The sequence below is a fragment of the Trichechus manatus genome, unplaced genomic scaffold (assembly GCF_000243295.1).
Source record: "Trichechus manatus latirostris isolate Lorelei unplaced genomic scaffold, TriManLat1.0 scaffold00039, whole genome shotgun sequence".
NCBI lineage: Eukaryota > Metazoa > Chordata > Mammalia > Sirenia > Trichechidae > Trichechus > Trichechus manatus.
The window spans coordinates 7,241,450-7,265,537 of NW_004443975.1; the positions used below are offsets into that span (position 1 = coordinate 7,241,450).

At 40.0% G+C, this 24,088-nt stretch overlaps 1 protein-coding gene across 1 annotated transcript in view; it reads right to left on the minus strand.

Annotated features, from left to right (window-relative positions):
* Nucleotides 1-24,088, minus strand: part of SMYD3 (SET and MYND domain containing 3) — an 816,669-nt gene that overhangs the window by 13,911 nt on the left and 778,670 nt on the right. The window contains exon 10 of the mRNA XM_004375869.2: nucleotides 14,592-14,700. Within this exon, the coding sequence (XP_004375926.1) occupies nucleotides 14,592-14,700 (109 nt within the window). The remainder of the gene's footprint in view (nucleotides 1-14,591; nucleotides 14,701-24,088) is intronic.

A 24,088-nucleotide genomic window follows, 5' to 3' on the forward strand; every position in this document is an offset into this window, starting at 1 on the left:
ATCATGGATTGCCTCTTTATGTGATTTGATATTGACTGTTGTCTCTGAGCCATCAATAAGTTATTATGTTTATTTACTTTATCTTTGTTTACTGCATCCTAGCTTCTTGTTTTGTTTTGATATGCCCAAATAGTCCGCTCGTATGAGTTAGTTTGATTATTGGCAACTTTGAAGGTGTAATGTCCTGTCACCAGGTGGTTAGATCTGTTTCTAGGTATGTGAGTTCAGGAGTCCACCCACTCCTCCTGTATGGATTCAGCTCAGGTGCCCAGGTAGATGGCCACCAAGTGTGTGGTGCAGGCTCTCACCTACAGTCCTAGACAGGCATGGGTGATTGGTTTAGGCACAGACATCTGGCTGTAGCAGGGGGACACACACTGAGAAAGGTAGGGGGCTGGCGGCCACCCCTGAGTGTCCAGGAGGAAGGTGTGTCCCTGTGGGTGGGCTTTGCAGCCGGAGTATGAGCACCCAGTGCTGTTAGTGTAAGGACTGGGGGGCATCTCTTATTCTTGGGCTCTTATCGCAAGTGGCTAGGTGGCGTGGGAGAAGCCACCAGTCCTCAGGCCCCTGATGTGGGTAAGTGAAGACCCTGCTTAATGAGCAGAGCAGTGTCAAATGTCATGAACCTGCCACTTGACAGCTGAAACAGTTGAAGTTAGACTTCAGGTATATACCCTGTTGTACTTCAGTAATGAGGGCCTATGCTGTTGAAATGGGCCCACACAAGTCTCTGCAGGGGGAAAGGCACTCAAAGTCTGTGGATCCCTTATGCCTGTACCTAGGCAAAGGAGCTGTGCTTACCTTGGGTTCCTGGCTTAGGTGAGCCAGCAATTTATTTTTTCCCCTGTTAATTTTTTCACTCTTGAAGGCCAGGAGAATGGCTCAGGGTGTGTAACAGATCTTACTTCTGGCCCAGAGGACTTGGCAGTTGCTGAAGTCAGTCCAGGACCCAGTGCAGAGTAGGGAGTGGGGAGGTAAATGAGAGAGAGGTTTTTCCTAAGGGGGGTGTTTTTGACCCGCGTGGTAGGCCATACACAAGTATGTAGCTTTCGCCAATCGAGGGCTGCTTTTCACTGGTTCTGGGTGGCCAAGTAGATTCTCTGGCACTGGATCTCTCCCGGTGTGGAAAATGCACTTCCTGAGCACTGCTGCTTGCCTGCCTCACCACTCACCCATGAGCTGATCAGGCCTGAAGGGCTCAGGCTCTTGCTGGGTCAGGTCTGGCAACTCCTCACTGCTTAAGAACCATGTCTCCCTCCCCCTGCCACTCAGTCTGGTTCCTCAGCTTTGCCTCAGATGTTCAGGGCTCCTAGATTGTCATATATAATTGATTCACTTGTTTTGTCGGGTGTTTCTTCTAAGAGGGTCCACTGGAAGCATCTGACTACTCCACCATCTTGGCCCCGCCTCTTATTTCCTTTTCTTGTCTTATTGCACTGGCTAGGATTGCCAGTATTATGTTGACAGAGTGGTGAGAGTAGACTTCCTTTCCTTGGTTCCTGAGCTTAGGAGGAAAGTATTCTGTCTTTCACCATTTAGTGTTAGCTGTGTTTGTAGATGCTCTTGATCAAGTTGAGGAAAGTTCCCCTCTATTCTTGTTTTTCTAAGAGTTTTTATGATGTATTCTGTCAAATGCTTTTTCTATATCAATTGATATAATCATATGAATTTTCTCCTTTAGCCTGTTAATATGGCAGATGACAATGAGATTTTTTTTTCTAGCTTTTTTCTTTTTATTGTACTTCAAATGAAGTTTTACAGGAGAAATAGTTTCTCATTAAACAGTATACATATTGTTTTATGACAATGGTTAACAACCCCATGACATGTCAACACTGTCCCTTCTCAAACTTGGGTTCCCTATTACTAGCTTTCCTGTCCCCTCCTGCCTTCTGGTCCTTGTCCCTGGACTGTTGTGCCCCATTAGTCTCATTTTGTTTTATGGGGCTGTCTAATCTCTGGCTGAATGGTTAAGCTCAGGAGTGACTTCATTACTGAGCTAAAAGGGTGTCCAGGGGCCATATTCTTGGGGTTTCTCCTTTCTCTGTCAGGCCAGTAAGTCTGGTCTTTTTTTGTGAGTTAGAATTTTGTTCTACTTTTTCTCCAGCTCTTTCTGGGACCCTCTGTTGTGATCCCGGTCAGAGTAGTCAGTGGTGGTTGCCGGGCACCATCTAGTACTGGACTCAGTATGCTGGAGGCTGTGGTAGTTGTGATCCATTAGTCCTTTGGACTAATCTTTTCCTTGTATCTTGTTTTCTTCATTCTCCCTTGCTCCCAAAGGGGTGAGACCAGTGGAGTATCTTAGATGGCTTTTCACAGGCTTTAAGACCCCAGATGCTACTCACCAAGGTGGAATGTAGAACATTGTCTTTATAAAGTGTCTTATGCCAATTGAGCTATCTTGATGTTCCCTAATTGAGCTAGATGTTCCCTGAGACCATGGTCCCCACAGCCCTCTACCCAGCAATTCAGTCCCTCAGGGAGTTTGGATGTGTCTATGTAGCTTCCATGACCCTTCCTTGTACAAGGTATGCTGGCTTCCCCCATATTGTGTACTGTCTTACTCTTCACCAAAATTACCACTTATCTATTGTCTGTTTAGTTCCCCCCCACCTTGTAACCAACAAAGACTGTTTCTTTTTGTGTGTAAACTTTTTCATGAGTTTTTACAGTAGAGGTCTCATACAATTATTTGTCCTTTTGTGATTGATTTATTTCGCTCAGCATAATGTCCTCCAGTTTCATCCATGTTATGAGATGCTTCACAGATTCATCAGACAATGATTCATTTTTGAACACTGAACCAGACTTGCATCCCTGGAATAAACTCCATCTGTCATGGTGCATAATTCTTTTTTATATATTGCCGAATACTATTTGCAAATATTTTATTAAGGAATTTTTCATCTATATTCATAAGGGATATTCATCTGTAAAAATTTTTCACTGTTTTTGCTTGGTTTTGGTACCAGGATAATACTAGTTTCATAAAATTAATTGGGATGTGTTCCCTCCTCTTTTATTTTCTGTAAGACTTTGTATAGAACTGATGTTAATTCTCCTTTAAACCTTTGGTAGAATTTGCCAATGAATCCAATGACCTGGAGATTCCTTTTTGGGGAGTTTTAAAACTAGTACTTAAATTTCCTTGATAGTTAGTTATATAGAGTTGTTGAAATTATCTATTTCATATTGGATGAGTTGTTGTAATTTGTGTTTTTTGAAGAATCAAAGCGATTTCGTCTAAGTTGTCAAATGTATGTGTATCGTTTTGTTTGTAATCCCCTTCTTATCTTTTGGATGTCTGCAGGGTCCGTAGTGATAGCTTCTATTTCATTCCTGATATTGGTGCTTTGTGTCTTCTCTCTTTTTTTCTTAGTCTTGATGGAGGTCTGTCAGTCAGTTTTATTGATCTTTTTGAAAAACTATCTCTTTGTTTCATCGATTTTCTCTCGTTTCTGTTTTCTACATCGATTTGTGTTTATTATTTCCTTTCTTCTGCTTGCTTAGGTTTATTTTGCTCTTTTCTAGGTTCTTGAGGGGGAGGTTAGGTTATCAATTTGAGATTTTCCCTTTTTGAATATTTGTATTTATTGCTATAAATATCCCTCTCAGAACTAATTTTGCTGTGTCCTAGAAACTGTGATGTGTTGTATTCTCATTTTCATTCAATTCTATGCATATTTTAATTTTCCTTGAAATTTCCTCTTTGACTCATGGATTATTTTACAAGTAAATTGGTTGTTTGTTTTCATTGATTGGAGATTTTCCTGTTATCTTTCTGTTCTTGATTTCTACTTTAATTCCATAGTGATTAGAGAATATACTTTGTATGATTTCAGTTCTTTTAAATTTGTTGAGGTTTGTTTTATGGCTCAGGATATGTATGCTCTAAATTCTGTGGGCACTTGAAAAGAATGTTTATTCTGCTGCTGTTAGGTGGAATGTGCTATGAATATCCATTAGATCTTGTTGGTTGATGGTGTTGTTAAGTTCTTCTATATCCTTGTTATTCTATCAAATACTGAGTGAGGTGTATTGATATCCCCAGCTATACATGTAGACTTACCTATCTCCTTTCAGTTCTATCATGTTTTGCAACTGTGTTGTTTGGTGGATACATATTTGGATTACTGTGTCTTCTTGACAGACTGACCAATTTATCGTTATGTAATGTCCTTCTCTGTCTCTAGTAATTTTCACTGTTCTGAAGTCTAATTTATCTGATATTAGTATAGCCATTCGTGCTTTTTTTGATTAATCATTTTTGCACGATACACATTTTTCTGCCCTTTTACTTCCAGCCTGCTTGTATATCATTATATTTGAAGTGAGTTTCTTATAGACAGCATGTAGTTGGGTCATGTTCTTTAATCCACTCTGCCAATCTCTTTTAGTTGGCGAATTTAGACTATTTACATTTAATGTAATTATTAATATATTAGGAATTACGTCTATTTTGTTTCTTGTTCTCTTTTTGCTTTCTGTTTTTCCTTCTGTAAGTTACTTGAATTTTTTTTATTTTTACTTTTACATTCTATGGTGCTTTTTCAGTGGTTGCTATAGGTATTACACTATATATGCATAATTTATCAGTCTACTAGTATCATTATTTTACCAGATCAAATGAAGCGTAGAAGCCTTATCAATGTTTACATCCTTTTGTCCTCCCCCATTTATATAATTGTCATAAATATTTCCTGTACATACATTTAGGAGCACAACAGTGTTGTAATTTTTGCTTCAATCATTAAACATAATTTTGAAACCTAAAGAGAAGAAGGAAAGTATTTTATAATACCCATATTTTTGCTTCCCTATTCTTACTTCCTTCTGGTGTTCCAAGATTCCTTCTTTTATCATTTCCTTTCTGTTTAGGGTAGATCTGTTGGTGAAAAATTCTCTTAGTTTTCCTTCATCTGAGAATGTTTTGATTTCCCCTTCATGGACTGAAGGATATTTTTGAATACAGGTTTCTGGGTTAGTAGTTCTTTTAGTTTTTGAAAAATCTTGTGCAATTTTCCTTTGGCCTCCATGGTTTCTGATGAGAAAACCACTGTCATTTAAATTGTTTTTCCCTCATTGGTAAGGTGGCATTGTTATCTTGATGCTTTTAAGATATTTTCTTTGTCTTGAGTCTTCAGAAGTTTGACTGTGACGTGGATTTCTTTGGGTTTATCCTGTTTTGGGTTTGCTAAGCATCTTGAATCTGTAGGTTTATGTCTTTTGCCAAGTTTGGGAGGCTTTCAGCCATTATTTCTTCAAGCAATTTTTCCACCCCATCTCTTTATCCTATCCTGGGACTTCAATGACACAAATGTTAGATCTTTGGTTATTGCTCCCACAGATCCCTGAGGCACTGTTTAGTGTTTTTGCTCTATTTTCAGATTGAGTCATTTCTGTTGTTCTATCTTCAAGTTCACTAATTAATTCCTATGCCCCTTCCATTCTGTTTATTTTGGTTATTGTATTTTTCAGTTTTTGCCAAGATTTTCTGTTTCTTTCATTTATTTTGAGTGTGTTCATAATTGCTTGTGAAAGCATTTTTGTTATTGTTCTTTTATATGTTTTTCTTTTTATTGTGGTATAAATGTACACACCAAAACATCCACCAACACAACATCCACATTTACCATTTAATGACACTGATAACATTTTTCACGTTGTGCCACCATTATCGCTATCCTTTTCCAAAATATTCCACCACCAATTAACATAAACTCAGTGCCACCCCCCAAACAAAAAACTCCCATTTTCCTCCTCTCTCCCACGCCTGGTAACCTTTAATAATCTTTGCATTGTATATATCTGCTTCTTTCATGTAAGTGAGATCATACAGTATTTGTCCTTTTGTGACTGAGCTGTTTTGCTCAGCATAACGTTTTCAAGGTACGCCATGTTGTGGCATGTGTCAGAACTTCATTTCTTTTTATGGCTGCATAATATTCCACTGTATGTATATACTCTATTTTGTTTATCCGTTCATATATTAATGGACATTTCCATTATTTCCACCTTTTGGCTATTATGAAAAGTGCTGTAATGAACATTGGTGTACAGGTTTCTGTTTGCATTCCTGCCTTCACTTCTGGGTATATATCTAGTTTGGGATTGCTGGGCCATATGGTAATTCTATGTTCAACTTTTTGAGGAACTGCCAAAGTGTTTTCCACTGTAGCTACACCATTTTACATTCCCCCCAGCAATGGATGAAGGTTCCAGTTTCTCCCGAACCTCACCAACACCTGTCATTTTCCACATTTTTTTATCATTGCCATTCTAATGCGGGTGAGGTGATATCTCATTGTGGTTTGGATTTGCGTCTCCTTAATGGGTAATAATCTTGAGCATCCCTTCATATGCTTGTTAGTCATTTGAATATCCTCTTTCGTGAACTGTCTGTTCAAGTCATTTAGCCATTTTTTGATTGGATTGCTTGTCTTTTTTTGTTAGGTTGTAGAAGTTTTATATATATATTGCATATTAGGCCCTTATCTGATATATGGGTTTGGTTTTCATATCCCTAATGGTTAATAACATTCAACATCTTTTCATGTGCTTGTTGGCCATTTGTACGTGCTAGCCTCATATGCATGCAAAAGCTGGACAATGAAAGAGGAAAACCAAAGAACTGACACATTTCAATTATGGTGTTGGTGAAGATATTGACTATACCAGGGATTGCGAGAAGAATGAGTGAATCTGTCCTGGAGGAAGGACAGCCAAAATTCTCCCTAGAATCAATGATAGCAAGACTCTGGACATGTTATCAGGAGGGACCAATCCCTAGAGAAGGACAGCATGCTTGGTAAAGTAGAAGGTCAGTGAAAAAGAGGAAGATCCTCAAGAAGATGGATTGATATAATGGCTACAACAATGGGCTCAAAGATAGCAACAATTGTGAGGATGGCGCAGGACTGGGCAATGTTTCATAAGGTCACTATGAATTGGAACCGACTAGGCAGCACCTAACAACAACAACAAAAACCAAACTGATTTTTGTGTGTTGACCTTGTACCCTGCCACTTTGCTGAATTTATTTATTAGTTATAATAGCTTTCTTGTAGCATCTTTAAGGTTTTTTATGTATAAGATCATGTCATCTGCAAAAAGGGATAGATTGACTTCCTCCTTCCCAATTTGGGTACTTTTTTTTCCCTACCCTAACTGCTCTGCTAGGACTTCCAGAACAATATTGAATAGCAGTGGTGAGAGTAGGCATGCATCCTTGCCTTGTTGCTGTTAGTTTTGTTTATAAATGTCCTTTATAATACTGAGGAATTCCCTTTCTAATCCTATCTTGTTGAGTGTTTTTATCATGAAAGGATGCTGAATTTTGTCAAATGCCTTTTCTGCACTGATTGAGATGATTATGTTCTTTTCCCTTATTCTATTAATGTGGTGTATTACACTGATTAATTTTCTAATATTAAACCATCCTTGCATTCCTGGAATAAATCCCACTTCATCATGGTGTATAATCCTTTTAATATGTTTTTGGATTCAGTTTGCTAGTGTTTTGTTAAATATTTTTGCACCTACTTTCATTAGGGATAATGGTCTATAGTTTTCTCGTGATGTCTTTGTCTGGCTTTGGTATCAAGATAATGCTTGCCTCATGGAATGAGTTCAGAAGTGTTCCCGCCTCTTCTATTTTTTTTTTTTTTTTGAAAAGTTTAAGTAGTATTGTGGTCACTTCTTCTATAAATTCTCAGTGAAGCCTTCTGGTCCAGGACTTTTTTTTTTTTTTCTTGCTGGGAGGTTTTTAGTTACTGATACAATCTCTTCACTTGTTATGGTCTGTCGATATCTATTATTTCTTCTTGAGTCAATGTAGTAAGTTCATGTGTTTCAATAAATTTGTCCATTTTTTCCAAGTTACCTAATTTGTTGGTGTACAACTGTTCATAGTATTTCCTTACAATCCTTTTTATTTCTATGGGGTCAGTTTTAATGTCCTCACTTTCATTTCTCATTTTTAGATATTTACATCATCTCTTTTTGTCATTCTAGCCAAAGGTTTATCTATTTTATTGATCTTAAAAAAAATATCATGGTTTCATTGATTCTCTTGTTTTTCTATATTTCATCTCTGATCTTATTATTTACTTTCTTCTGGTAGCCTTAGGTTTAGTTTACTCTTCTCTAGTTCTTCAAGTTGTAGAGTAAGGCTATTGATTTGGGATCTTTGCTCTTTTTTAATATAGGTGTTTATTGCTATAAATTTCCCTCTGAGCACTGCTTTGGCTGCATCCCATAAGTTTTGGTATGTTACATTTCATTCTTGTTCGACTTTAAGTATTTTTCGATTTCTCATTTTTCCCAATGGTTGTTCAGTACTGTGTTATTTAGTTTCCTTTATGTTATTAATTTTTAGCTTCATTCCAATTGTGATTGGAGGAGATGCTTTGTATGATTTCCATCTTTTTAAATTTATTGAGACTTGCTTTGTGTCCTAACACATGGTCTATCCTGGAGAATGTTCCATGTGCCCTGGAGAAGAATGTATAATCTGCTGTTGTTGGATGGAGTGTTCTATATATGTCTGTTAGGACTAGTTGGTTAATAGTGTTGTTTAAGTCTTCTTTTTGTTTATTAATCTTCTTTCTAGTTCTATGCATTATCAAAAGTGGTGTATTAAAGTCTCCAACTACTATTGTACAGCTGGCTGTTTTTCCCTTCAATTTTGTCAGTGCTTGCTTTATAAATCTGGGGCCTCTAAGGTTAGGTGCATAAATACTTACAATAGTTATTTCTTCTTGATGAATTTTCTTCTTAATGAATTGTCTCTTTTATCATTATATAGTGCCCTTCTTTTGCCTCTTATAATAGATTTTGACTTAAAGTTTATTTTGCCTCATATTAAAATTGCTGTGCCTGCTCTCTTTTGGCTACTGTTTGCATGGAATGTTTTCTTCCATTCTCTCACTTTCATTTTATAATGTCTTTGTGCCTAAGGTGTATCTCTTATAGACAGCATACAGATGGGTTTTTTTTTTTAATATACATTCTGCCACTCTGTTGACTGGAGCATTTAATCCATTTACATTCACAGTGATTACCAATAAAGGGGGACTTGAAGCATTTTTATGATGGCTGCTTTAAAATTTTTGTGAAATAATTCTAATATCTCTGTTATCTTGTTACATCTCTGTTATCTTGTTGTTGGCATCTATTGATTGTCCTTTTTTCATTCTGTTTGAGATCTCCTGGTTCTTGGTATGATGAGTGATTTTTTACTGAAATGACTAATTTTTATTTAAACCTTTTGTTTTAGCTGGCTTCCTCTGACACCGCCCTAGCAGAGGATCATGGGGAGGCCACCTCGTTACTGCCTGGTGGAGGTATAAGTCCATGTTCCCCACTCAGCTTCTTGTTAATATTGGGCTACACTTTCTGGCAGGTAAATGTCTGCTTGTTGTAATATGGCTTAATCACTATGATTGCATTTTACCCACCATTCCCTTTTTTCTCTATCTTTGGTTCAGAAACATATTCCTGAAACTAACATTCTGTATTTGGAGGTCATCAGTAGGGGATGTTCATAAATATAACAGTCAGGGATTTCCAAGCAGCTCTTTAAGGATATTAGTGATGATTATAGCACATCACCTCTACATGCCCTCCCACTTGCCCATATGTTAAGGTTTGTTGTTACACATTTAGAGGAGAGCTTTTTAACATAGTGTGGACACTTAGAAAGTCCATGGAGAAGTTTCAGGAGGTCCCTAAAGCCCCCTCTCCCAGAAAATATACAAATGCTATGTGTATGCACGAGTAGGTGGTTATCATCAGATTCCTAAGAAAGAACATGACCCTAAAGAGGTTAAGAATCACGTAATAGATAAAGAAATGGGAGTAACAGAATTTTCACATTCTATATCAGCCATTTTAATGGGCTGGAAATCAGGGTGCAAGCTGGAGTAGACAGAGGCAAGTGTGGTTGGGCTTTGCGCTCCCCCTCGATGTGCTAAAGTAGCTAATAACTCTCTGAGAGGAGCAAAGTCCAGGACTTGTATCTAGAAGCTGCTTGACCTGCTCTCCAAGTTCAGGCCCAGGAAAAGCTACAAAGATCCCCCAAATGTAAAATCCTTCAACAAAATGAAATGGGAATTAAGAGTGTAATGCAAGAAATTTAAATCTGGATTAAAAAATGGCTATATAGGAGGAAAATGTCTGGCTTTCTATAATCTGACTTCAGCTAACAAAGCAGCAACTCTGGGGCAGGATGAGGGAGCCTGGAAAATGTAGAGTTCATGGAAAATAAACAGGCTCATTGACAAGACAGCCCAGATGGGATTAGTTGCCCTTGAGGTCCAAGAAGTCAAATTAGTAGCAAACAAAATCCTTCCAAGAAAGAAATGAAAGTAGATTAAAGATAGGAGAAAGCAGGAGGGAGCACCGTGAAGGGACCCCAGGACTGTCCTGTGGCAGCAATCATAAGAATTTCCATTGAGCCTAGTGGAAATGGAAGCCTAAACCAAATCAGAGCTGGGCTAAGTGGATTCCTTTCCTGGGGGAGGCTAGGGTCTAATTGGATCTATAACAAATTCTGTTCCTGAAGCTTTTCTGATTTTTGTTCCAAGCTCAGCCTTTGCAACCCTGATTCAAGCTATTTCATTCCATTATTTCAACGGTTTCTAGGGCAAGAAAGAATATCCAGGGTTGCCAGTCTAAAGAACACATCCATTTTGAAGGGCACATCCATTTTGAAGGGCAAAGAGTACATATATATCCTCCCTTTCCCCTCTCTGGGTTACCTGAGTCTTGAGAAAGCTCAGGAAGAGGCACTGTCTGCAGGAGGAAGCTGACCTGATTCTAGACTTGCAGGTCGTGGTGAGTTCATAAAGAGATGGACGTGTTCAGGCAGTCCCTCTGCTAGCAAATACTCAACAGAGGTCGTGAGAAGATCTGGTCCATTAGTCATATACAGCTGAAAGAACAGGGTGAGGGTGGGGCTTTAAAAGTCCTCTATTCATTAAAAAAAAATCCCCCAAAATCCCTTCATTCAAGCATATATTTAACAGAATCTGCTGTATTGTGGGCCTGTGTGTCTGTGTTGGGTGGCACAGGAGGCACAGCAGGCACATAAGTCAGGGTCCCTGCAGGAATTCTCACTCACCTTGGGGAGACAAACACAGATGGGAACTGCTGGGGAGCAGGCATAATTTGTTCAACAAGGGAACAGCATATAATCCCAAACTACAAGCACAAGTGCTAAAGAGACTGGGTAGTGGGGCATGATCCAGATGAGGACTCCTATAACAATTACAGTCTCATTTAATTCTCAAAACAGCTCTATGGGGGGCAGGTATTATCCTCATTTAAAAAGTAAGAAAATTATATTCAGAGGGATTAAGTGACTTGCTGAAAACCCTATGAGTGCAGTTCAACTCTGGAACACAAGGGGTCGCCGTGAGTTAGAATCAACAGCAACTGGTTTGGTGTTTTTTGTTTTCAAGTCATAAAATTAGTAAGTTGTGAGACTGGAACTTGAGCCTAAAATAAAACAAACAAAAACCCGTTGCCATCGATTCCTACTCATAGTGACCCTACAGGACAGAACAGAACTGCCCCATAGGGTTTCCAAGGAGCAGCTGGTGGATTCGAACTGCTGGCATTTTGGTTAGCAGCCGAGCTCTTGACCACTGTGCCACCAGGGCTCCAGCACTTGAACCTACAGACTCTAAATCTAAATGTTCTTTCCACTACGCCACACTGCCTTGGATGAACATTTGCTCCTTAGTGGATAATCAGAACCTGGCAAGAGATTCAGTGACTTTTCCTCGTGTCAAAGAAGAGAACTGGGGTGAGGCCACAACTTAACTCCAAGTCTCATCACAGGCATTCCAACGCTGCTCCCAGAATGTCTTTCATTTGGTGGCTATCAAGGGCAATGCTTGGCCTGATCTTTGGTATCAGGAGCAGGAGATGCTAAAATGATTATCAGAGAAACCTCCTGAAGGAGGTGAGGCAACCTCACAAGAGGCATGAGGATGACAGACAATGGAAGTGGGCACTACAGGGAATCAGAGACTGATTAGAAGGGCCCACTATGGCCAGCACCATCAGCCCCGCCCATGTTATCTCCTAAAGTTGTACATACCTACATGTCTATCTGGGTTCAAAAAGGATTGTCTTTGCAGCTGAGGGTATTAGATGTTTCCTTCAAGAGTTCTTCATGCAATGGCCAAAGCCTCACATGAAGAAAAGAAAAGGCCCAAATCTCCTCTGATTTCTCCTCCACACTTTCCTCTGATTTGGCATCAGGAACCCAGACAGATCTGAAAGGATTTCTACACACTAAGTCCTACCAGAAAACCTCATCTATTTTGCTGAGCCAGCCCAAAGGGAAAGAACAGAGCCTTGGATTCTAGCCTGGATTTAATGACTTGCTCACAGGTCTGTCTCCTCCACTAAATTGTAAGGACAACACTGGGTCTTGCTCTGATTAATAGAAGCATTTAGTGAACATGTGCTGAATTAAACTGAACAAACTAGACCTCGCTCTGCCTCAGTGTGACTTTGGAGAAGCTCTTGTGTGTCTCCAAGCCTTAGCCCCTTCATTTTTCAAATGGGAATGAAACTGCCTGTCCTGCTGACTTCATATGGCTATCATCTGTCATGAGGACCAGATAAAATCATGCAGGTACAAGCAGTGTTAGTACCTTCCCAGTCCTATATAAATGTAAGGGATTAACCTGATCACTTATGAAACACCTATCTGCAGGTGATCTTGGGTTGGTTACATCATAATGTGGAAATTTCCTCCACATTATTTTTCTGTCCAAAATTTTAGACAGTAGATCCTCAATAAATATTTGTTATCTGATTTGACTGGCTAACAATTATCAGACGGACCAGAAAGGGAAAGCTCTCCCTGTGACTACAAGAGACTGGTAGGTGTTCTTGTGTAGGTCTGGGTAAAGACGTCTATCAAGGTAAAAACAGCAGGAAGAGTTGCGTGCCTCCAGTAATCCCCAATGTCCTTCCTTTTGACTAGTGGCTGTTTTCAATTAGAGATCAGGAAATGGCAACATGGTTAACATGTAACAAACACTAGCATCAAGGGAAGCCAATTTTTAAGACTTCGTTAACAAAAAAGAGGGAGTAAAAAATGTAGTCATAGACCTTTCATATGGAGAGGAAGTCAAGGTGGTATAAAGAAATAAAATATTGGTTTAAACTTAGGGGTAAATTTTAAGGTAACCACAAGGAAACTAACAATCCTACACATCAAAATAAAAAACAAGAAAAACATAGACTCAGCAAATATAAAATCAACAACGATGAAAAGAAAATACATAAAGAATCCCTTAAGCATCAGTCATTTTTCTCCTCTAAATGTAGCTAGCTGCCACATGAGATCAGCTAGTCCCTGAATCCTCCCTGAACAACCCTGAGACAGGGCCCTGGATGCCTGCACGGAAGCTCTTCTGTAGACAAGGACATCGTGGCTCAGAGGATTCCACTAAAGTGTCAAGTGCTCCCCACGCGTGGGATCTCCACAGGACCCACAGTGTCAGGGCCAGATAACATGCGAGCGCTCATTCTGGAAGGCCATGGGAGAGGAAGCTTTGCCATGGTGGGAAGCCAGGACGAAGTGCTGGCCCGAGGGCAGTCGAAAACAGCAGAGAGCCCTGACCCCCTAGGGCAGAGGAGACTCACTGAGAGGGCGAAAATAAACACCACTCTTTAACAATGTATTCCAGCACTGACCCAGTTCTCCCATTCAGCTTCTCAGCACTAACTGCCAGGATTGTATTGACCTGCCCCCTCCTCCTCCTTTCCTCCAATAACTAATATTTACTAAGCTCCAGGTACCCTACTTAGCACTGAACTGGTTATGAAGATGACCACAAACACAAGGACTCCACAGTGTCCCGGGTACGGGGCTGGTGTGTGTGTATGTGTGGTGAAACAACTGCCTGCTACAATGTGGTATGTGCTCCACTGACGGCGAGCAAAGGGTTGTGGGAGAACATGGAGGAAATGGTGTGTGAGCTGAGCCTTAAAGCGTCAGGTGACTTCTGCTGGGGGGTAAGGCAGAGGAAATAGCTTTGTAAAGACCTAAGCATGAGCACTTCAGGGGTGCTTGGGCGACAGTGAGTGGCACAGCGTGCACTGGGTGTGTGGAGAGGGAGGAGGAGTGTACAGTCTGCAAAGGAGAACTATATAGAAAGATTGTCAGGAGTTTTGATTGACCTGCAAGGAATTTGGACTGTGTTCTGTGGGCAACAGGTGGGGCAGGGAGAAGGGGGAACTGTTCACTATGGAGTAGAGTACAGGTGCAGTAGTGTTTGGAGGCTGGTTTGTACCAGCTTAGTGGAGCAGACTTAAATTTTTATGATTTTTGCAAACTGGTTGATTTCACATTGGTAGCTTGAAACCAACCACAGTAGGCATATTTACACCACAGAAATTGGCATATATTATAAAGCAAGACCTTTTTTTGGGTGAGCGCAGGTGGCTGGTAAACACCAGGATTGTATGTGTATGTGCCTATGTGCTAAACATCACACAGAAGAGGGCCAGCAACAGCCATGGAAAGGTATGCCAGGCAGAACTGTACAAGATCTTGGGAAACTCACCAGTCTCAGATTCTTCATTGCTTGGGGAAACATGCCTTGATGTAACTGCAGTTTGCCAACTTTCATTACCTGCACGCCTCTGACAGGATGGTTTCCTGGGTAGAAAATCCTGGAAGACACCAAAAGGCAAACAGTGTGAGTAGCTTTCATCTTTGCAGTAAGCATTTCGTCAGGAGACTATGAAAGTGAAAGCAAACCCTGGCTGTGAATGTTAATGAGCTAGTGAAAGAAATTAGCTCTGCAATCCAAGAGAATGCAATACTGAGGGGGATAAGCACATTATTAGTCTCTTATTCCCCAGAATGCCTTCTGCATTAGAAAAATGACAGACTGGTATAGCTCACTAATAAACAGTAGATGAGAGAAGCAAAAAATTGGATCTTGTTTTTATATTACGGAAGGAGGACTAGGTGCTAATCCTACCCTCTTCCATGAAGCCTAGCACAGGCCTGGTACAGAAGGCCCCTTAGTATATATTTGTTGAGTAAATGAATAAAGGCTTTCTGTACCCCTCCCTCCCCTTTAACTGCAAAGTCCTTCGACTGATTCTCAGTTCTAGAGTTCATCGTGACCCACCTTTCTTACAGACATTGGTATATTTATTTTATCATCTCACAGCTCCATGACATCCTGTAGGTAGGAGGCACTCTACTCATACTTGACTTCTTTCACATAACAACAGAATAGAATGGGGCGCTGAAGTGGGCCAAAGAATAAAGATCTAGGGTTATGTTTTGGGCCCTGCGAAGAGCTCTATGACTTCAGTGCAACAAGAATTTATTACACAGGATTCAACAAAAATGTGTGGTTTTGGGCCTTCCTGCCTCCATGCTTGGAGTTGTCTGAGCTTCTGCTGTATGTGCAGGATTGCTCCTGGGGCTAGGGGAAATACCACACTTTGTATGTTATGTACTTTTCCCTCAAGACCCAACAATCCCATTAGACGCAAGACAAACACTCATACAATAGTTAAATATTACAGGATGGGACATGACTTTGCGCCCCAATGAGGCCTGCCCTAGTTGAATTATGCAATTCAACATTTGTTGAATTGAACTGAGAAAATGATAAAGGAGTTACGAAGAGTAAGAACTGAATGACGGTTAGACCTGAGAAGGTTTCTTGAAGGAGGGAAATTGGACTTAAACTGGTTCCCAAAGATTTGGGAAGTACAGTCCCGGCTGTTGAACAGCACAAGCAAAGACATGCTCCAAATGCTGCTTTTCCAGAGACTGTAGATGCTGCCCGTAGACATCAATAAGATAATTATAAAAGCCAGAATTATATGGGCTTGCTATGTGCCAGGAACTGTTCTAATTAGCTGGTCTTTTTATTCATAAACTCATGGAGCCCACATTTAAAGCTTTACTGTATAATAGCGATAGGAGTCTCTGAGTGGTGCAAATGGTTAAACACACAACTACTAACCAAGAGGTTGGTAGTTCAAATCCACCCAGAGATGCTCGAAAGGAAGGCCTGAAGAAGTGCCTCTGAAAGGTCACCGTCTTGAAAACCCTACGGAGCAGTTCTACTCTGCACACATCGGGTCGCCATGAATCAGAACTGACTCGACAGCAACTGGTTTTTGTGCGTAACAGAGATGAGGTAGATTTACCAGGAGAGGCATGTACATTCCCTGATACGTGTGCACATATATGCAAGCCATTCCCTCACCCTGGATCTCAACTCTTCCCCCATGAAATGTGATATACTTTTTCTTTCATGCTGTTAAAAAAAAGAGAGGTATTTAAATCAGCAGAAGGTTGGCCATGCTTCTTTTAAAGAACTGAAAAGCGAAGGGGAGGGGGGAAAAAACAAAGGCAACACCTGGATTTTGGACGTTTTTTCATATCCTGAGTATGCCAAGAGGTCAATCACTTCACCTCTCACCCCTTACAAAATGAATATCATTATCTACTTGTGTGGAAGAGATTTTAAGATCCGAGACAAAAGGCTCAAGTGCACGCTGCCATTATCAGAAGGTAATTGCTGTGGACACTTTTCCCTGAAAAGTACACCTGGATTTGGAATTTTATTTTATTGTTATGAATGTGGCATAATTAAATTTAAAGGCCAAAAAGTAATTTTATACTAATAATCACTCCATTAAGTGGATGTCTGCCATGTCAGTTTGCAGGAGGAAAGAAAATCTTCAGTTCATGACAGCAGAGAAACTGGTGCATAATTATGCCATGACAGGTACCTGCCCCGATCACTTAAAGATATTAAAAAACGGAGCAGAGTTTAATAAGGAAAGGATGAGGAGGACGTGTCTGGGAGAGGGACTCTGTAGGTAAATATTTACGGAGCAGTTTCATAGCTTTGGCAGGGGTGCTGATCTTGTGCCTGGTTTGTTTCTGGGGCCTCCCATGATTACCTGTTGGAATAACACACCAAAAAAAAAAAAAATGGTGAAGCTCACTTCTGCTGGAAGAAGTTCTCCACCAAGGGCACAGGCTTTCATCAGCTTTGCCATGTGAGACAAGAGAGGAAAAAGCTTGCAAGTAGTCTTCAATCACAGAACTGTCAAAAATCAAGGCCAGGCTGAAAGGCTGAGCCAGAGGAGGAATCAGGCATGCCCGAGGAGTGCCAAGGACTAACATGGGACTTTGAGTGAGAAGGTGAGAGCAAGTGCACCTACTAGATGCCAGCACTGTGCCATTGATGGAAGGGATCCAGAGAATCCAGGGTGAGTCTTTGACCTTAGTTAGCATAAGCTTAGTTGAAGAACTGAGGTAAATTTAATCATTTACCTCAGGTGTGTGAGACCTGCCAGTCCATGGGCACAGACAGTGGGTACTCTAGGAACACTGGGGACTGTGATGATCAGGGATGGTCTCTTGGACTGGCAGAGCTTGAGCATGGACGGGAGGAGAGGACCAGATCCTGGAACAAGCGTGTGGGGCATGGGAAGGCAGGGGAGCTCTGCCAATGGTATTGGAGGCAGAATGCAAAGGACCAGTGAGCACACTGGTCTGGCTGGCCTAGAAGAGTGGGAGATGAGATGTGCACGAGGCCAGGCAGTGCAGAGGTGTGAATGCAAAGCTACGAAGTTCAGACTTCAGCTTGTAGGCAGTGGGGCACTACTTCAGGTGACTCAGAGTATTTAATCCAAATAGGAGACAGAGGCAGTTGGAAGACACGGACCCTGGTGGCTGAGAGACTTGAGGGTGGATGGTGGGGATGAGAATGGAAAAGAAGGATCTGACACAAAAGAGGTTATACAGCAGATGCAACAGGACCTGGGGACGCGCTGGGGTACGGTGGAGTCAGAGCTGACTCCAAGGTTCAGAAATAGAAACGCCTCTACTAGAAATACAAGCAAACCATATAAGAACAAAATCATTTGACAAGGCATTCTGCTTGTTTTGGTGTTAATAAATTTTCTTTTCATGAATACAGTGCTAGCAAGTACATGCTTCAGAATGCTGGGCCTACAATGGAAAAGCTGACTAGTGTATGTGGTGAATAAGCGATAGGAAGAAATGTGTTTAAACAAGCAGAGAAAAGAGAAGAAGACATATTAGCCCATAAGCACTTTAACCCATAAGTACCAAGATATTGCTGCCATGTTTTACAGGAGGCTATCTGAGAGTCTGGAACTGGAATACCTACAGTCAGCTTCCATGGGTGTTGATTGTAGATCTAAGTAAAATGAAATCCTTGACAACTTCAGTCTTTTCTCCATTTATCATGATGTTGCTTATTAGTCCAGTTCTGAGGAATTTTGTTTTCTTTATGTTGAGGTGTAATCCATACTGACAGCTGTGGTCTTTGATCTTCATCAGTAAGTGCTTCAAGGCCTCTTCACTTTCAGCAAGCCAGGTTGTGTCATCTGCATATTGCAGGTTGTTAATGAGTCTTCCTCCAATCCTGATGCCCCATTCTTCTTCATATAGTCCAGCTTCTCGGATTGTTTGCTCTTCATACAGATTGAATATGTTTGGTGAAAGGATACAACCCTGACACACACCTTTTCTGACTTTAAACCATGCAGTCAGTAGCCCCTTGTTCTGTTTGAACGACTGCCTCTTGAACTATGTAGAGGTTTCTCATGAGCACGATTAAGTGTTCTGGAATTCCCATTCTTTACAATATTATCTATAATTTGTTATGATCCACACAGTCAAATGCCTTTGCATAAAACATAGGTAAATATCTTTCTGGTATTCTCTGCTTTCAACCAGGATCCATCTGACATCAGCAATGATATCCTCGTTGTACATCCTCTTCTGAATCCAGCTTGAATTTCTGGCAGTTTCCTGTCGATATACTGCTGCAGCCACTTTCGAATGATCTTCAGCAAAATTTTACTTGCTTGTGATATTGCATGTGATCCATCTGTCAGTATGTCATACTGTGGGGGCTTGCATGTTGCTGTGATGCTGGAAGCTATGCCACCAGTATTTAAATACCAGCAGGGTCACCTGTGGCAGACAGGTTTCAACTGAGCTTCCAGACTAAGACAGACTAGGAAGAAGGACCCGATGGTCTACTTCTGAAAAGAATTATCCAGTGAAGACATTATGAATAGCAGTGGAACACTGTCTGATATAGTGCTGGAAGATGAGCCTCTCGGGTTGGAAAGCACTCAAATATGACTGGGGAAGAGCTGCCTCCTCAAAGTAGAATCGACATAGATGGAGTCAAGCTTTCGGGACCTTCATTTGCTGATGTGACACGACTCAAAATGAGAAGAAACAGCTGCAAACATCAGTTAATAATCGGAACGTGGAATGTACGAAGTATGAAGCTAGGAAAATTGGAAGTCGTCAAAAATGAAATGGAATGCATAAACATCATACCCACTAGGATGGCTATAATAAAAAAAGACAGATAATAGCAAGTATTGGCAAAGATGCAGAGAAATTGGAACTCTCATACAGTGCTGGTGGGAATGTAAAATGGTGTAGCTGCTTTGGCAGTTTGTCAGTTCCTCAGACTGTTAAAACACCGAGTTACCATAAGACCCAGCAATTCTTCTCCTAGGTATCTACCCCAAAGAATTAAAAACATATGTCCACATAAAAATTTGTACAGTTTATGTTCACAGCAGGATCATTCATAATAGCCCAAAAGTGGAAACAGCCCAAATGTCCATTAGTTAATGAATGAATAAGCAAAAATATGGAATATCCCTACAATGGAATAATATTCAGCCATAAAAATGAATGTATCAGGAAGTACTGATATATGTTACAACACAGATAAGCCCTGAAAACATGCTAAGTGAGAAAAGCCAGATACAAAAGGCCACATATTTTATGATTCCATTTAACAAAATGCCCAGAATAGGCAAATCCATAGAGACAGAAAGTAGATTAGTGGTTGCCAGAGGCTGGGAGTAGGGAGGAATGGGGAGTGACTGCTAATTGTCTGAGGTTTCTTTTTGGGTGATGAAAATGTCCTGGAATTAGATAGATAGTGGTGATGGTTGCACAACACTGTGAATGTACTGAAAAGCATTAAATTACACACTTTAAAAGAGTGGATTTTATGGTTGTAAATGTTATCTCCCCTTTTTCAAAAAAAAAGGTAAACAGATAACTTCACATATGCCCCTGAATTCCATTACTAGGAATCTAATTAAGAGAAATGAAAACACATGTCCACACATGGACTTATATATAGATGTTCACAACAGTTCATAATAGCCAAAAAGTGGAACTAGTCCCAATAATCAAACTTGTAGTTAGGGTCGCTCAGTCAGAACTGACTTGACAGCACCTGTGTTCAACAGAACGGAACACTGCCCGGTCCTGCGCCATCCTCACGATTGCTGTGTTTGAGCTCACTGTTGTAGCCACTACGTCAGTCCATCTCAGTGAGGGTCTTCCTCTTTTTCGCTGACTCTCTGCTTTAATCAAACTAATGTATGGATAAATAAAATATAGTACATCCATACAACGTAATAGTATTCAGCAATAAACAGGAATGAAGTACTGATACATGCTGTAACATGGATGAACCTCAAAAACACTACGCTGAGTAAAAGAAACCAGACAAATAAGACTACGTATTATATGAGTCCCTTTATATGAAATTTCTAGAAAAAACAAAACAATAGAGACATGAAACAGATAGGAGGTTGCCCTGGGCTGGGTGTGGGACTAGGAATTGGCTGCAAATAGGTACAAGAGAACTTTTGGTGGTGACAGAAATAGTCTAAAAATGGGCTGTCGTGCTCATTGTACAACTGCAAACATTTCTAAAAGTCATACCACAGTATACTTCAACATGGTCAAATTTCATATTTTGTAAATTATACTTCCATAAACTGTTTAAAAGGAAACAATCTTATGAAGCAGGTACTATTATTATCACCATTTTACAAATGAAGCTCCTATACACCTTTTAGTGAGTCGCTGGGTGGTGCAGATCGTTAAGCGTTGGACTGCTAACCAAAAGGTTGGCAGTTCAAACCCACCCAGAGGTGTCTTGGAAGTAAGGCTTTGCGATCTGCTTCCGAAAGGTCACAGCCTTGAAAACCCTATGGAACACAGTTCTACTCTGCACGTGTGGGGTCGCCATGAGTCAGAATCGACTTGATGTCAACTAGCAACATACATTTTTTTACATCTCAGGTCAAATGTTTCCGCCTCTGTGAAGTCTTCCCTGAGTGAGTAGGGAGATTTTTCCTCCTATCCTCCCACGGCATTTCAAACAGGCTTCCAGTAAAAGTTATTATCTCACTGAATTGTAACTCTGTGTTTGGGTGTCTGTCTCCACACCAGAATGTAAGCCATTTGCAGGAAGGGGCTATCTTTTCATCTTAAGCTTCCCGTTGTTGGCAGATGTCAAGGCTCACCTCGATAATTTGAGGATGGAAGATGGAAAATGAGGAGAGGAGGGAGGGAAAGATTCAAGCAGGTTTTCTGAAAGACTGGAGGTGAAAATGATAATTTTGTTTTTTGCTTATTTACTCATCCATAAGACTTAAGTCTACTTAAGTTCTAAGTTCCAAGCAATAAAAGAAGCCTTATTTCCAGAGGGTTAATGCTCATGCAAGGAGCCCTGGTGGCACAGTGGTTAAGTGCTCAGCTGATAACTGAAAGGTAGGCAGTTAGAACCCACTAGCCACTCTGCAGGAGAAAGACGTGGCAGTCTGCTTCTGTAAAGATTTACAGCCTTGGAAACCCTATGCGGCAGTCTTACTCTGTCTTGTAGGGTCGCTATGAGCTGGAATCAGCTCAACAAGGATGGGGTTATTTTGTTTTGTGTTTTATCATTAGTAATTGTTGCAGTGTGTAATTTGCTGATGTTATCATTCTCAGATGTTCACTAAGATATGTTCAGTTTTATGATGTACTGTTCAAAACACTGCCGGATTTATAAAGATACTGAAAATAAAAGGCAATAGTAATGAAAAGTTAAAAAAAATGAGGTCCTCTGAATGGACCCTGACATAAGTTGGAAACTACCTGTATAGAAGTAGCAATCTGTGTGGTGTATTTGGATTTAATTTGATGGCTCTGAGAAACCTCTGGCAATCTCATTTATGAGGGCATAATAATGGCCTGTTTGCTATCTTGGCAATTTAAAGCAGGGGATATGATCGTCTGTGACAAAATCAGTAATCAGGGTCCTCATAGTTAAAATGGCATCTGACAAGTTACTCCAGTGCAGCACTCCCAATTTATTATTAAAATACCAATGAACCCATAATTTTTTTTTCTGTAAACCTAAAACTGCTCTAAAAAAGAATCTGTTTTAAAAATCTGGTGAAATATTAATAAGTCCTGTTGTCTGTTTAACAGTACGGTATCAATGTCTATTTCCTAATTTTAATATTGTATCATAGTTATGGAAAATGTTACCATTTGGGTAAACTGGGTAAAGGGTACATGACTGTATATTTTTGCAACTTCCTGTGAGACCATAGTTATTTCACAGTAAAAAGAAATGTGTTGGATGCAGTTAAAGTAGTGCTTCAAGGAAAATGTATAGCTTTAAATGCTTACATTGGAAAAGAGGCAAAATCTCAAAGTAATAATCTACACTTCCACCTTGAGAAAGTAGAAAAAGAAGAGCAAATTAAATCCAAAATAAGTAAAAGAAGGAAAAAAAAAATGATCAGAGGGATAAAACAACAAATAGAAAACAGAAAAACTGGCAAAATCAGCCAGTTTGACCTCACAGATATATACAGAACACTACATCCAACAGCTGCAAAGTACACATTCTTTTCCAGTGCACATGGAACCTTCTCCAGAATAGATCACATCTTACGCCACAAAGCAATCCTCAACAAGATCCAAAACGTTGAGATAAAACAAAGTATCTTCTCTGACCACAATGCCATCAAGGTAGAAATTAACAACAGGAAGAGCAAGGAAAAAAAATCAATTACATGGAAACTGAATAACACCCTGCTTACACATCCCTGAGTAATAGAAGAAATCAGAGATGGAATCACAAAATTCCTAGACTCAAATAAGAATGAAAACACATCCTACCAAAACCTTTGGAACACAGCGAAGGCAGTCCTCGGAGGACAACTGATAGCATTAGATACATGAAAAAAGAAGGGACAAATTCAAAACATTAACTACAGAATTTGAACAAATAGAGAACAGCAAAAAAAAAAAAAGAAAGCCCACAGTCACTAGAAGAAAGGAGGTAATAAAAATCAGAGCAGAAATAAATGAAATAGAGAACAGAAAAACAATAGAATGAATAAACAAAACCAAAAATTGGTTCTTTGAAAGGATCAACAAAATCGACAAACCACTGGCCAGACTGACAAAAGAAAAACAGGAGAGGATGCAAATAACCCAAATAAGAAACAAAATGGGGGACACTGAAATAAAAACGGTTACAACAGAATATTATGAAAAACTATACACCAACAAATTTGAAAACCTAGAGGAAATGGATAAATTTCTAGAAACACACCACCTATCCAAACTACCACAGTACACAATCTGAACAGACCCATAACAAGAGAAGAGACTGAAAAGGTAATTAAAAAAAACTCCCAACAACAAAAAAAAAAGCCCTGGCCCAGATGGCTTCACTGGAGAGTTCTACCAAACGTTCAGAGAAGAGCTTATACCAGTACTACTCAAACTATTTCAGAACATAGAAAAGGAAGGGATACTTCCGAATTCATTTTATGAAGCCATTGTAACCCTGATAATGAAACCAGGCAAAGATGCCACAAAAAAAAGAAAATTACAGGCCAATATCTCTCACGAATATAGATGCAAAAATTCTCAACAAAATTCTAGCCAGTAGAATTCAGCATCCTATCAAAAAAATAATACACCACAACCAAGTGGGATTCATACCAGGTATGCAAAGATGGTTCAACATTAGAAAATCAATCAACATAATCCACCACATAAGTAAAAGGAAAGAAAAGACATGATCATCTCAATTGATGCATAAAAGGCATTTGACAAAGTCCAACACTCATTTCTGATAAAACCTCTCAATAAAATAGGTATAGAAGGGAAATTTCTCAACATAATAAAGGGCATCTATGCAAAACCAAC